General features: G+C 44.5%; 2 protein-coding genes across 4 annotated transcripts in view; one reads left to right on the forward strand and one right to left on the reverse strand.

The window, feature by feature from the left end:
* Positions 1 to 1,579: 1,579 nt before the first annotated feature.
* On the forward strand, positions 1,580 to 5,911 carry FABP1 (fatty acid binding protein 1). Its single transcript, XM_043985801.1, has 4 exons — positions 1,580 to 1,735; positions 3,355 to 3,527; positions 4,745 to 4,837; positions 5,796 to 5,911. The coding sequence occupies exons 1-4, from the start codon at positions 1,669 to 1,671 to the stop codon at positions 5,844 to 5,846; spliced, it is 384 nt and encodes a 127-aa protein (XP_043841736.1). The 5' UTR covers positions 1,580 to 1,668; the 3' UTR covers positions 5,847 to 5,911.
* A 5,587-nt stretch (positions 5,912 to 11,498) lies between these two features.
* SMYD1 (SET and MYND domain containing 1) overlaps positions 11,499 to 13,670 on the reverse strand; it is a 44,257-nt gene continuing 42,085 nt past the window's right edge. For all 3 annotated transcript variants that reach the window (XM_043980601.1, XM_043980600.1, XM_043980603.1), the window contains one exon: positions 11,499 to 13,437. In XM_043980601.1, the coding sequence (XP_043836536.1) occupies positions 13,279 to 13,437 (159 nt within the window). In that variant the 3' untranslated portion in view covers positions 11,499 to 13,278. The remainder of the gene's footprint in view (positions 13,438 to 13,670) is intronic.

Raw genomic sequence — 13,670 nt, forward strand, 5'->3', positions numbered from 1 at the left:
TTCAGACTTAAGTGCATCAAGTCTGGCACCAACACTGAGAACCCCGAGGTTGTCTAATGAGGGGTAAATTGGCCAAGGTAAGACACACAAAGCAGGTTAACTGATCAGGATTTTGATCCACCTGTGAGTGGTTGTTACGCTCCCAGACTGAGAGATATGAGGAGACGCAATCTCAATAAGCAAACAAAAATTAATTTTAATTAAAAAAAGAGTTTTCCTAGCAGCTAAAAGGAAACATCAAGTGCTTTGTGCTTCTACTAATTAAAGTGTACAATCACACTGATGTGTCATCTCCCTTTATGATTCTTTCATTGGTCTTAAAAAGGCAAAGTCCCATTTGTAGATTCCCACATGTCACTGGCTTTGCCAGTTATTATAGCTCAGATAAAATGACGTTTTGTTTCAGTAGCAAGTAGGGGAGGGTGCAGTTCACTGGAGAACAGTACAGTGTTGGGATTACAGAATAGCTACATTGCAAAATGCCCCTAGTGTAGTGGTTAAGCAGCTAGGTGTCAAAGTGGATAGAGCACTGGGCCTGGAGCCACCCAAGCCTCAGACACTACCTAGCGGTATGATCCCGGGCAAGTCACTGTTTGCCTCAATTTCCTCATCTATAAAATGAGCTGGAGAAGGAAATGGCAAATCATTCCAGTATATCTGCCAAGAAAATCTCAAAATGGGGTCACAAAGAGTCAAACACAGCTAAAAATGACTGAACAACAAAAAGTTCAGTTTAGGGGTCTATGCTAAAACCTGAGAAACTGAAAGTGAAATAATCTTAAAGTGTAAAAGAATAACTCAGGTTGAATTCAATTCCGCAAACGTCTATTATTAAATAGCTGCTGCATGCTTCATACTGAGGAGACAGAGATAAAAATGGACACTCCACCCTCCGAGAGAGAGAGAGACAGAGAGAGAGAGAGAGAGAGAGAGAGAGAGAGAGAGAGAGAGAGAGAGAGAGAGAGAGAGAGAGGGGGGGAGAGAGGGAGAGAGGGAGAGAGAGAGAGGGAGAGAGAGAGAGAGAGTAAAGCCCAAACTTCTCGTAGTAAGCTCTGGCTTCAGATACAGTGCCCTGTTTTGGACAAAGGCTTGTAGATGGGAAATGACAAGATAAGCCCGAGAAAGCACCAGATATCCACCGCAGATCAGTGTTTTACTGGTTGTGTGACTTCGACAAACCTTGGTTTCCTTATCTCTAAAATTGGGGCAACTATATTTTGATCACATACCCTATAAAATAATTATAAGAATCAAATGAGTGAATGAGTGAGAAAGCATGATGTAATTTTTTACAAGTGCCATATTGATAACAATTCTTGTTTCTTTCTGTTGCCGCAAAGCAAAACAATCTCATTATCTCCCCATCCTTCTGCCCATGGGCACACTCCTCCCCATCCAGCCCCAGACAGTCTGGACAGTGAGGCAGCTCACCACCTGCTCCTGTACTAAGTGACCAGGCCCTCCAGTTAACCTCAGCTAGGCTTACCTTATCCTTTATCGCTGACCATTGCTCCCAAGGAGTTAATGATTGAGCAGAATCATAAAACTTCCAACCGATAACCTCTGACCAACATTTGAAAGGAAAGAGCCCCCTATAAAACCAGCCCCTCAGGGCCAGGCCAGGCATCTTCTCTCCCAGCTGGTGTTTTGAGAGAACATCTGTCCACCATGAACTTTTCAGGAAAGTACCAGCTGCAGACCCAGGAGAATTTTGAAGCCTTCATGAAGGTTGCTGGTAAGTGGACATGGGACGTATTGTTGTTATTATTACTCTGCAGCTAACTTGATGATTCTCTAACTTCTTCAAGTGAGAAACTAAGCACTTTTCAAACCTGAAAGTGCTATGCAAACGCTGGTTGTTATTACTATTCTGCCTGGTCCCCAAAGGAAGAACCAGGAGCAGTGGGGAGAAAGCATAGGAGGTAGATTTCAAGTTAATATAGACAAGCACTTCCAGACAACTAAAGTGGAACAAGTAGCCTCCAGGAATACTGAGTTCCCTGTCACTGGAGGTATTCAAGCTACAAATGAATAGCCAGGAGTGTTGCAGAGGGAATTCCTGGGGAGCTTTGGGCTGAATGAGGTGGTCACTGGGGTCCTGTCCGACTCTGGGATCCTGTGAGTTGATGATGGTCTAGGAAGAATGGAAGATAAGGATCTAGACCCATCCCAACAAGGTTAACGACTACTTGATAGAACACAAGTGTACAGATTTAAGGTTGGGAAAGGAAGAAGAAGGAATGATGATGCGGTGGAAAGATCACTATGGGTTTTGGAGTCAGAGACCTTAGGTTTCAACCTCTTTTGTTGTTGTGTTGATCAGTCATTTTAGTCATGTCTGACTCTTCATGACCCCATTTGGGGTTTTCTTGGTAAAGATACTGGAGTGGTTTATGATTTCATTCCCTGGCTCATTTTACAGAGGAGGAAACTGAGGCAAATGGGGTGAAATGACATTCCCGGGGTCACCTAGCCAGTAAGTGTCTGAGGCTGGATTTTAACTCAGGAAGATGTCTTCTGTTATGTCACTTCTCTTTGGGCCTCAGTTCCTTTATCTATAAACTATAGAGATTAGACCCAATGGCTTCCGAGTTCCCTGACAACTCTAGAGCTAGGATGCTACACAGGGTGAGGGGGAGAGAAATCCTGACAGAGAATTCTAGACTTGGAGGTGGAAGGGACTTCAGAGGACATATATTCCAACACCTTCATCTTACAGATAAGAAGACTCAGGCCCAGGGACAGTAGGTATATCAGACCTCCCCAGAGGCCACACCAAACAGCAGCCAAGGTTTCTGGGAGCCACAGCCTACTAACCCTTTATGAAAAGTTATCCAAAGTGCACACTTCCATTAATCATTTATTAAGCATTTACTGTTCTAGTTATGTGCAGGGGAGATTTTGACTGTACACTGAAGCTTCTTTGCCTGTCCCCAAAAAATAACCAAGAGACAATAGGGTGCAGTAAAGGGACCACTAGATTTGAAGTCAGAAGAACTCGATGAAGATGATGACGATGATACATTACACTTTAAGGTGTGAAAAGCACTCTATCTCTGTTATTTCATTTGATTCTCACAACAACCCTAAAGAGATATGGGGGGGTGTTACAAAAATACCCATTTTATAAATGAGGAAACTGAGGCTGAAAGGTTTAGCAATTTGCCCAGGGTCAAACATCCAGCAAGCATCTGAGGCAGGATTTGAACCGGAGTCTTTCTGGCTCTTGCCTCCTTACTACCTACGTGACCACTGGCAAGATATTTCATTTCCCCAGGCCTCAGTTTCTTTTTTCTGTAAAATGATCGTGTTGGACCAAAAGAGCTCTAAAATGCCTTCTCTTGTATGACTCAGGTGTACCTGATGACATCATACAGAAGGGAAAGGATATCAAGGGGGTGTCCGAGATTGTACAAAATGGGAAACACTTCAAGCTCACCATAACCGCTGGCACCAAAGTCTTGGTGAACGAGTTCACCCTGGGGGAGGAGTGTGAGCTGGAAACTCTGAACGGGGAAAAAGTCAAGGTAAAACTATAACTTAATCCAATGGAAGAACCTGTTAGTAATTAAGGTGCCCCCTCTTAGCCTCTGAGCTAAGCCCTGGAGGAGATGCAAAGATGAGCTAAAATGTGGTCCCTAATCCTCCGCAGTTTACCATCTCCTGGGGAGTTAAGACCCAAACACACATCTCTTGTTAGCCACTATGTTGCAAGATGAAAAGCTAATTGATGAAATCCAGGATAGAGGGCCAGCCATGAAGTTGTGCCTCTGATACATATTGTCTGTGTTCAGGGACTAACTTGATTCCTTCAATACCAAGCCCCTCCTACATTCCCAGTCTTCTCACACCTTACTCCCTAACACATCCTCTTCATCCAGTGACTTTGCCTTCCTGGCTGTTCCTTAAACCAGAGCCACCATCTGCCATCTCTGGACATTCTCTCTGCCTATCCCCTATGCCTGGAATGCTCTAACTCTTCCACTCAGACTGTTGACCTCCCTGACTTCCTTAAAGTTCCAGCTATAGCCTACTGTTAAAGGCTAAAATTGGCGTCATTCCAATCATTACACTACCCCGCCCCACCTTGCCCCCCCCACACCCCTACAAGAAACCTCCCCCAACCCCTTAGTTCTAGTGCCTTCCCTCAGTTAAATATTTCCAACCTAATCTGTCGATAGAGTTTGTACATTATTTTTTTGTTTACTGTTTCCCCCATTAGACTGTAAGTTCCCAGCTATCTTCAGCACTTCAGCAAAATGTGACACATAATAGGTGCTTAATAAATATTTATTGACTGACAGGGAAAGGGAGAGAAGAGAGAAGGGGAGGGAAGGAGAAAGAGAAAGGAAAGGGCCAAGAGAACTAGAAAACAATCCAGCCAGTACAATCTAGAATCAAGGAGTTCTGCAGGGAATCTAAATTGTGCATTGACTCCAGGGGTGTGCTAGAGCCAGCTCAAACCTGTGGGAGAGAACCAATTGTTCAATTTTTAGCATGAGCATTTACATCTCAGAAAATAGCAAATACCACAAATCAAGGATTGATTGATTCTTTTATTGATTGTCTAGATTCAAAGTGAAGGAGAAAATGTTAATAATGCAGATTATAAGGAGAAGTTGTGTGTACATTTTTTCCCCTCCAGAAAGTGACATTTGCCAGCACATCCCTGGCTCACTCCCACCCCTTTCTCTACCCCCTGTCCCTGGGGCTTTCCAGAGCTAACTCTTCTGTCTTCCTACAGACTGTAGTACAACTGGAAGGAGGCAACAAGCTGGTGACAACTCTCAAAGGGATCAAGTCAGTCACTGAACTCAATGGAGACACAATCACCAACGTGAGTGATCGGGTGTTTCTCTTTCTGCTCGATTGTGGGGGATGGATCCGAAAAGCATTAGTGAACACCTACAAGGAAGACTGTCCTGCTCTCAAGGAGGAGGGAAGAGGGGAGGAGGGAAAGACATGGAAGACTGCAGAGAGGGAGGTGGGAAGAGGGGAGGAGGGAAAGACATGGAGGACTGCATAGAGGGAGGTGGGAAGAGGGGAGGAGGGAGAGACGGGTGAGGAGATGGAGGACAACAGGGAGGAGGAAGGAAAGAGGGGAGGAGGAAAAGACAGGGAGGAGGGAGGGAAGAGGGGAGGAGGAAGAGACAGGTGAGGACATGGAGGACAGCAAGAAGGAAGGAAAGAAGAAAGGAGGAATTATTGCCCAACGCCCTGTGTAAAGTTGAGCATATTAACATTTATGGCAGACTCCAGGGAGCTTGGAGGGTGACCTCTAAGATTCCTTCCAGCTCGAAATCCACAATCCTCTCACCCCTACACCCCCAGTGACCTAATCCTCTAACCCATTCCTCCTAATCTCCCCTTCAGGTAGTAAACCTTTTTCAGCTGTCAGCTGTTACACTGTTGGGAATATTTATATTTTCTTTTTTCTTTTTTTTTTTTTGCGCGGGGCAACGGGGGTTAAGTGACTCGCCCAGGGTCACACAGCTAGTAAGTGTCAAGTGTCTGAGACCGGATTTGAACTCAGGTACTCCTGAATCCAGGGCCGGTGCCTCATCCACCTAGCCACCCCATATTTATATTTTCTAATGGGGCCCTATTAGACTCCCATGCCAACCTTCCCCAGGGTCCCCTGAGGAAGCATGGAGAATCCATACAAAAATCCAGAAAGGTTGCCAACCCCATCTCTAATATATCTAAAATATGGGGATCATTGCCTAACATGACATGCTTATATACTGAAAGAAGTTACAGGAAAGGTTAACGCTGGATTTCTTCTTGGCTTTCAGACCATGACATTGGGTGATATTGTCTTCAAGAGAATCAGCAAGAGAATTTAGACACAACTGCTTTTCACTTATTTTTACTGTGTAAAATTGGTACAATAAAATGTGACTTGTAAAAAGAAATCTGTTTGTCTTTGAACGACCTTACAAGCACATTTTTATTCAAGGTTTTATTGCTGCCTTTTGCTCTTACAACACAACCATTTTTGAACTCAACATGCACACCCACCCACCAAGTTAGCTTCACCTTGTAACAAAGAAAAGCAATCAAGCAAAGCCAACCAACACAGGGACTCCATCTGCTAGTATAGACACTATTCTTCACCCATAGTTCGCCACCTCTCCAAGGAATAGAGAGAGCCACAAGATTTAAATATTTTAAAGATCTTTGCAAATTACCATTCACCTAAAAAGAAATTGTGCCTGCTGTGGGGATGATGGAGTCAGTTGCTGCCTTATAGTGTGATTTTAGGGGTGGTTTATGGTCCATGTCTCCTCATTCCTTAGTCCCCCACAAGCACCACCATCTATATTTGCCTAATATTATACCTGAAATGCCTAAGTGAGAATCATACCTTTGGATCAAAGTGTTTTGAGTCCAAACTGTTAAAACATCTATGTTTTTGTTTTAAACGAGAGGGGTATTTTAAAAACCAGCTACAGAGAATAGGGCCTTGACGATACCAGCTGAAGGACCATTTTTCTAGTAAACAATGAGGCAGGTTTGGGTTATGAAACTCAGATCGGGAAGCAGAAAGCCTAAATGAGGAGGAGAACCTTAACTAGAGAAGGGCAAGCAGACCTTTGTCCCCAGATTTAAAAGGATGCTCTGCCCTAGTAATCCTTTAGTGGCATGAAAACAGCAGAGATGTAACCTGGCTTACAGAATCACAGAATTTCAAGGTTGGAAGGAACTTCAGAGGTCACCTCGTCCAAACCATAGCTGAAAAAGAATCCTCTTACATCATGTCTGGTAAATGGTCATCTAAATTTCAAAACGAGAAAGAACTTATTACCTCCCGAAGCATCCATGTCTCTTTTGGAGGCAGCTGGTGGCATAATGGTTAGGGCACTGGGCCTAGATTGAAGAAGATCCAAGTTCAAATCTTGCCTCAGATGCTTCCTAGCTGTGTGAGTCTGGATAAATCACTTCACTTCTGTTTGCCTCAGTTTCCTCATCTGTAAAATAGGCGTGATCATGATAGCACCTGCCTCCCAGAATTGTCATGAGGATCAGATGAGATCATGTTTGTAAAGTTAGCACAGTGTCTGGCATGCAGTAAGGACTTTATAAAGGCTTATTCCTTTCTACTTTTGGATTGTTCTAATAGGAATTTTTTTCTTATATCAGAAATAAACAAGAATAATCCGTTAAATTAGGAAGCTATGATATGGTGGCCTTTGGTAACCTCCTGCTCTCTTCTCACTATCTTCCCCACCATCCTATGTAGCAGCTTCCTCAGTATAACAATGACAATAAATAATAATAAACAACTAATATTTATGTTGCACTTTGAGGTTTATAAAATGATCCTGGGAGGTAGGTAGTATTATAATCCCATTTTATAGATGAAGAAACTGAGGGAAACAGATGGGAAGTGACTTGCCTAGAGCCATACAGCTAGTGTCTGAAGCTAGATTCTAAGTTGGGTCTTTCTGACTCCCAGTTCTGCATTCTAAACACTGCACCATTTTACTTGGGTGTCTCAGAGTCTCTGTCTCTCCCCACACAGGGTTTTGTGCTATTTGCCCAAGGTACAAAAGATCCTAGTTACTGCTCTGGTAGGAAGTCACATTTGGGAGCCCTGAGCAGACAGAAGGAGGTGAAAAAGCAGGGAAGGAAGGCAAATACCCAGAAGATGATGGGTACATCCCCTGAAGCACCTGAGTAAGGCAGCTTCCCAGGAAGCTGTCACACAGGGTAGGGAGGAATATGGTGGGGCAAAAGAACAGATCACCCCAGTCCACTCTTTATTAACACTCATTTAAGGAACCCTTTGGATTCCCTGGTGCTCGAGCAAAGATGTTGAGGGTCTGTATCATTTTGCTGACCCCTTGAATCACCCTTCACCCCATGCTTTTTAAAAATTCTATCTAGGGGGCAGCTAGGTGGCGCAGTGGTTAAAGCACCGGCCCTGGATTCAAATCTGACCTCAGACACTTAACACTAGCTGCGTGACCCTTGGCAAGTCACTTAACCCCAATTGCCCTGCAAAAAAAACAAAAACAAAACAAAAACAAAAAATTCTATCTAGAATCCTTCCTACATGAGAATGAGCAACCAGGTTGGTTACATCGGTGAGTGAGATGGGAGAAGGCATACTCACAAGCTCTAGGCTGTAATAAAAAGCTCTCCCATCCCATGGGAGTGGTTGCCCACAGGCTACCTGCCAAATGCCCAACTGCCATCTATGGGAATCCAAGTGCTGAAAACCCAACCCTAAAGAGAAGCTGCTTTAGGTCATCTTTCTAAAACCCTAATACCCCCTACCCCTCCCCCCACGCAGATCTAGACACCTAATGATCATAGCCTTGAAACAGCTTCCACAAGGGAAGGTGTTTAAAGGACCCAACCAAGTGATGAGTAGGGAGCTAGGGCTAAGGACTTGGAGAGTATAGAGATCTTCTGTAAAATGTAAGTCACTTGAGGGTACGGACCATTTTCATCTGTCTTGATGTGCCCCAAGTTCCTAGTATGGTGCCTAGTGGAATATACTGGAATACCCCCCTAACAAACCTCCAACCTTCCTGCTCATGTGACCCTTCCCTCACTCAGAGAGGCATCTGGGTGATGTTTAGTGGGGAGATGAGAGGGTTATAATTAGAAGGCTCTTAAAGGACATTCACAGGGAGGGGGGCTGGGGGAGGAGGGCATGGTGTTTGGTTTTTTCCATGGCAGATCCAACCAGGTTCTAATGGAATCCATGTCCCTTGGCTCTGCCCTTTCCCAGCGGCTGCCTGTCCTTCTGCCCTAAAGGAGGAATTTTAGCTTGTAAATACAGTTTGAATGTTGCATTTGGATTTTGTACAGGTGCCCCAGGGACCACGGGCATGAGGCATACTTTAAATTAATCCAATAAATAGAAAGCCAGACAGCTGCAGATCTTATCAGCTATTTTTACACTTGCCTTCTCTATTCCATCCTCCCCACTCACAAGCATCACACTCCTGCCAGTGCCCCCTCTTATGGGGGAGGGGTGTGCAGACGGAGGGAGTCCTCTCTCGGAGAGTGTCTTGTTTTGCAATTTACAAAGGTCCAGTGGGAGATGAACCTCTGGAAACTTTAGCCCTGGATCCAATTCAATCCATCAATAATGTAGCAAGTCCCCACTATGTGAAAGATGCTGGAGAACACCAAGTCCCTGGCTTTAAGGAGACTATATTGTTCTATATTCTAGAACACAGAAATTTGAAAAGAGAGAGAGAGAGAGAGAGAGAGAGAGAGAGAGAGAGAGAGAGAGAGAGAGAGAGAGACAGCGCTAGGAGGATGGAAAGAGACTTCCTACAGTACTTGTGCTGAGAAACTAGGGATTCTTAGAAGAGACAGAGGTGAGGGAGGAGTGCGTATCAAGCACAAGTATGGCTTGAACAAAGAAATGGAGGTGAGGGCTTATAAAAGGTCAGGTAGACTGGAAGGTCAATCATGTAAAAGGGAATTATGGGAAATAAGTCTGAAAAGGGTAGGCTTTGGAAACAGGCTAGGAAGGGCTTAAATGCCCAACTGAGGAGTGCATAGACTGTCCTAGAGGTGATAGGAAGCCACAGATTCTCAAGAAGAGCTGTGACAGGTTCAGATGGGTTTCGGGAAGATGATTTCCCAGAATTCAAGACCATGATGCCATTCCCTATTTATCCTCCTTCACTCTAAGCTTAGGGGCCACTCCCAATGAGGTAAAGTATTTCCAAAAACAAGGAAAGTTAGGGAAGGAGACCATATCTGAGGTGTGGTCTAGACAAGGGAAAGAGAAAGTTGAGGAAGTAGTTGGGTAATCCAGGTAGGACCTATTATGGAGGGAAAGGGGGATTTTTTTGTTTGTTTGAACAAACCAGGCTGTTGCCCCACCTGTCCAAAAATCAGGTACCATACTTGAATGCCCTTTGCCTATTGAGGTAATAGGTTCTATGAGCATGGGTCCACCTTCCACAGTCTAATTCCTTGGGGATTTAGGGAGCTCAGGAACACTGGCTTTGGAGTCCAAGGACCTGGATTCAAATTCTAGATTTGTCAGCCATGAATATCCATATGTGATCTTAGGGAGGCAAATGCCTTGGCATCTCTGAACCTCATTTTCCCCACCCGTAAAACAAGGGAGTTGAACTAGAGCCACAGAATCCCAAGTATGTAACTAGATTTCGAGGGCGGGGGGGGGGGAGTCATAAACTTGGATAGGGAAAATATTATATCGTTATTTTCACCAACTTCTTTTGGGAGGGGGTGAGGTAATTGGGGTTAAGTGGGTTGCCCAGGGTCACACAGCTAGTAAGTGTTAAGTGTCTGAGGCCGGATTTGAACTCAGGTCCTCCTGACTCCAGGGCCAGTGCTCTATCCACTGTGCCACCTAGCTACCCCTTCACCAACTTCTAACTGAACTTTAGCATTTCTTTCAAATATCTCAAACCATTATTCTGAGAAGGGGTCCATAGGTTTCACCAGACTTACTGCCAAAGGGTCTGTGACACTAAAAGATAAAGAACCCATGAATTTAGTGATTTCTAAGGCCATTTTCACCTCTGAATTTGCTATTTAATTTGTGAAGGTGTGAAGATATCCATTAGATTGCAAACTCCTGGAGGGCAGGAACTTGTCTTTTGCCTCTTTTTGTATCCCCATCACTTAGCCCAGTGCCTGGGCCCATAGTAGACTGGTATGTAACAAATGTTTACTGAATTGAATTAAACTGAGATCCATGGAAATTTAAAACAGTAACAGAGACCCTTTAAAGGAAGTTCTAAGGGAGGAAACCTTCCTGATTTCTACCAATCAATCAATAGGCATTTATTGTCTATGCACCAAGGCTGGTGATGGTAGAACTATTTCTGGCTTGTATTACTACTGTGGGTTTTAACAAATGTACATTTATTTGCATTTCTTTATATTTTGTCTATACATACATATATGCATATTATATATTGCATTCATGTATTTCTATACTTATATGTATAGAAAATGTATTTATATATACAATATTACATGTATATATGTATATATTCTGAGGCAATATGTTCATGTATATATGTATGTACATGTGTATATGTGCATATATATACATTTATATTTGTTGTCTCTCTCATTTGAATGTTCCTTCTTTCAAGTATGCTTGGCTGTCATTACCAGTGCATGCCATCTGATAGTTTTCTATTTTAACTAGTTATTCTTGCTAACCAGGTGATCGCCTAAATTGTTCCTACCCTCTTGGAGGAGTATGTATGTGTTCTCATAACTAAATGCAAATTTTTAAATTATGCAATTTTTCGAATTCATCATTTAGAATTTCTGCTCCCTCTGAAACCCAGCTTGCCTCAACATAGTTATAGCTTTGGTAAAAGGCCCCTGAAATAGCTGTTTGCCATGAAATATGGGGCAGGAAGGAAACCTTCAGTTAGGGCCTAGGAGCTCCCAGATGGGGTTATATTGTTCAGATGACCCACTATATGATTACAGCCTTGGATTTTAGGAAGAAAAAAATCTCAACGTTTGCTTGCTTAGAAACACTGATTTTTAATGCTACTGCTTTAGTTACTACAAAATTATATGAGCCAGAGACATCGCGCGATCCAAGTCTCTGATCCGGGCAAGATGATGGGCAGATGGTGTTGGCCCAAAAGGCAGAAATATTGGGGGAGACGAGTCCTCGGTTCCAGCAGTGAGACATTCTGATTCCAGTCACGTACGCTGTTCACACACACACACACACACACACACACACAAAAGGGTACAAGTCCCAGCTTGGGAGAAGCTGCCTTGGGGAACCCATATGGGGCAAATGGGAGCACACTAAACTTGGCATCTGGAGACCTGAGTTTGAATCCTCGCTCTGTCACTTGTTGCCTATGTGACCTTGGGCCAATTCATTAACTTCTCTCAGCTTCACTTTCCTCATCTGCAAAATGGGGTTGATAGAGCAGGAACTCATTTCACAAGTTCATTCTGAGGCTCAAGGAAGAACAGATGTGTGGAGTGCTTTGAGCCCTTCAAAGTGCCCTGTAAATGTCCAGTGTAATGATGTTGGGTCGAAGTGACTGGTAAAGACTTGGACCTGGGATGGCGACTTCACATGGCCTTAATCTTCCAGACAAACCCATGCAAACTACTGTTTCCCAGCCCAGTCCCTGACTCAGGCAGACCTCCCTGCTCTCAGGCTCAGGGACATGTTCTCCTCAACCTAGCTGAATCCTCCCCATGAATGGCTTCCATCAAATCCAGGCTCCCCTCTGTAGATGATCAGCTCCCTCCCTAGGCCTGTGAAATCAGCCATGTTCAAAAGAGAGAGGTCTCTCCCTCCAGGAGAGACAGGGAGAAAAGGAAAGGAGCAGCATGTGAGCCCATTAGAATCAGAGCTGAGAAATTTGTCCCAGGGCGTGGAAAAAAAGAGAGAAAACTAGGTCAGGCTTTGCCCTGAGATGTAGAAGAGAAGCAAAAAGGCGATCGATGGGGTGCAGTGTATAAGGCACCTGGGTTCAGATCCTGCCTTAGACACTGGCTGCCTGTGTGACCCCCTGGGCTTATCATTCAGCCCTTTGAGTCTCAGCTCCTCATCTGTGGGTGGAGGGATGAGAAAGGTAATAATAACACCTCTCTCATTGTCTGTTGTGACATTTGGATGAAGTCGTGTACATATTTTCTAAGCCTCATTGTCCTTTGTAAGGGCCCTAAATATCTCATTGATTTGATATCCAGAAAAGAATCTTCCAGTCTCAGAGGGTCATAGATTTCTGGCCAGAAGGAATCTCAAAGGTCACCTAGTTGAGCTCCCGTTTTACAGATGGGGAACCTGAGGACCAAAGACATGAAGTGATCTACCCAAGGTTACATAGCAGCAGAGTCTAGATTAGAACTCAGGTCCTCTGGCTCCCAAGTTGGCGGTGCCCTCATTCGGTACTCACTGTGCTCAGAGCACAAAGACAAAAATTAAAGCAGCCCCTGCCCTCAAAGGGCTTCCACACACCTGTTTCAGAGTAGCCCCCATTTTTAGGAGGTCCCAGTTCTCAGAGCACCCAAACACGCCCACATTCCCCACAATTCCATTGGAACATGAGGAATCCACAAATGTGGACCAAAGCGACATTGGACAAGACAATACTCAGAATCACACACCATGCTAACAAACAATAGGTGTCAAAGCATGCTCGCTGGAAGACTTGGGGTGCCTTCCTTCCAACAGCCATCCAGCCCACTGCATTCCTTGCTCCCCGACCCCTTTGGGAGGATGGTTCTGCCCCCTTTGCCCATCCCTTCAGCACCAGATGTCCCCTCTTGAGCAAGTCCTCATGGCTTCTTATGAAAGGTGGGCGTTGCTGTCTCCACGCTTGGCTCCGCCATGACCTGCATCTTCTGGTTGCTCAGGGTGGCCTCCCGCATCTTGTAGTACATGAACTCATTCTGTCGGAACATGCGCAGCTCCATCTCTGACTGGATGCGCATGGCCTGTGAGGAAGCAGATACCCCCAAGTGTGGGGAGAAGAATATTTAGGAAAGCCCCCAAGTTGGATTTCACCTAAGGTCTTGTAGGCATCTACCATATCATTCTGTAACCTAGAAGTAGGTTCTCCTTTTCCAGAGGTGAGAAGATGAGCACCATCGGACACTGAATTGGACCACTACTGGCTCCAATGCGATGCTATTGATCATAAGCCCCAACCAATAGCTTAGCATTGTGG

This window comes from Dromiciops gliroides, chromosome 2, assembly GCF_019393635.1.
Source record: "Dromiciops gliroides isolate mDroGli1 chromosome 2, mDroGli1.pri, whole genome shotgun sequence".
Taxonomy (NCBI): Eukaryota; Metazoa; Chordata; class Mammalia; order Microbiotheria; family Microbiotheriidae; genus Dromiciops; species Dromiciops gliroides.

Excerpts from the sequence above, each read along its gene's own strand:
- FABP1 (XM_043985801.1), top strand. The coding sequence starts at position 1,669 with ATGAACTTTTCAGGAAAGTACCAGCTGCAGACCCAGGAGAATTTTGAA. Across the intron at positions 1,736-3,354 it reads AGCCTTCATGAAGGTTGCTG|GTGTACCTGATGACATCATA; the intron begins GTAAGTGGACAT and ends TGTATGACTCAG. Across the intron at positions 4,838-5,795 it reads ATGGAGACACAATCACCAAC|ACCATGACATTGGGTGATAT; the intron begins GTGAGTGATCGG and ends CTTGGCTTTCAG.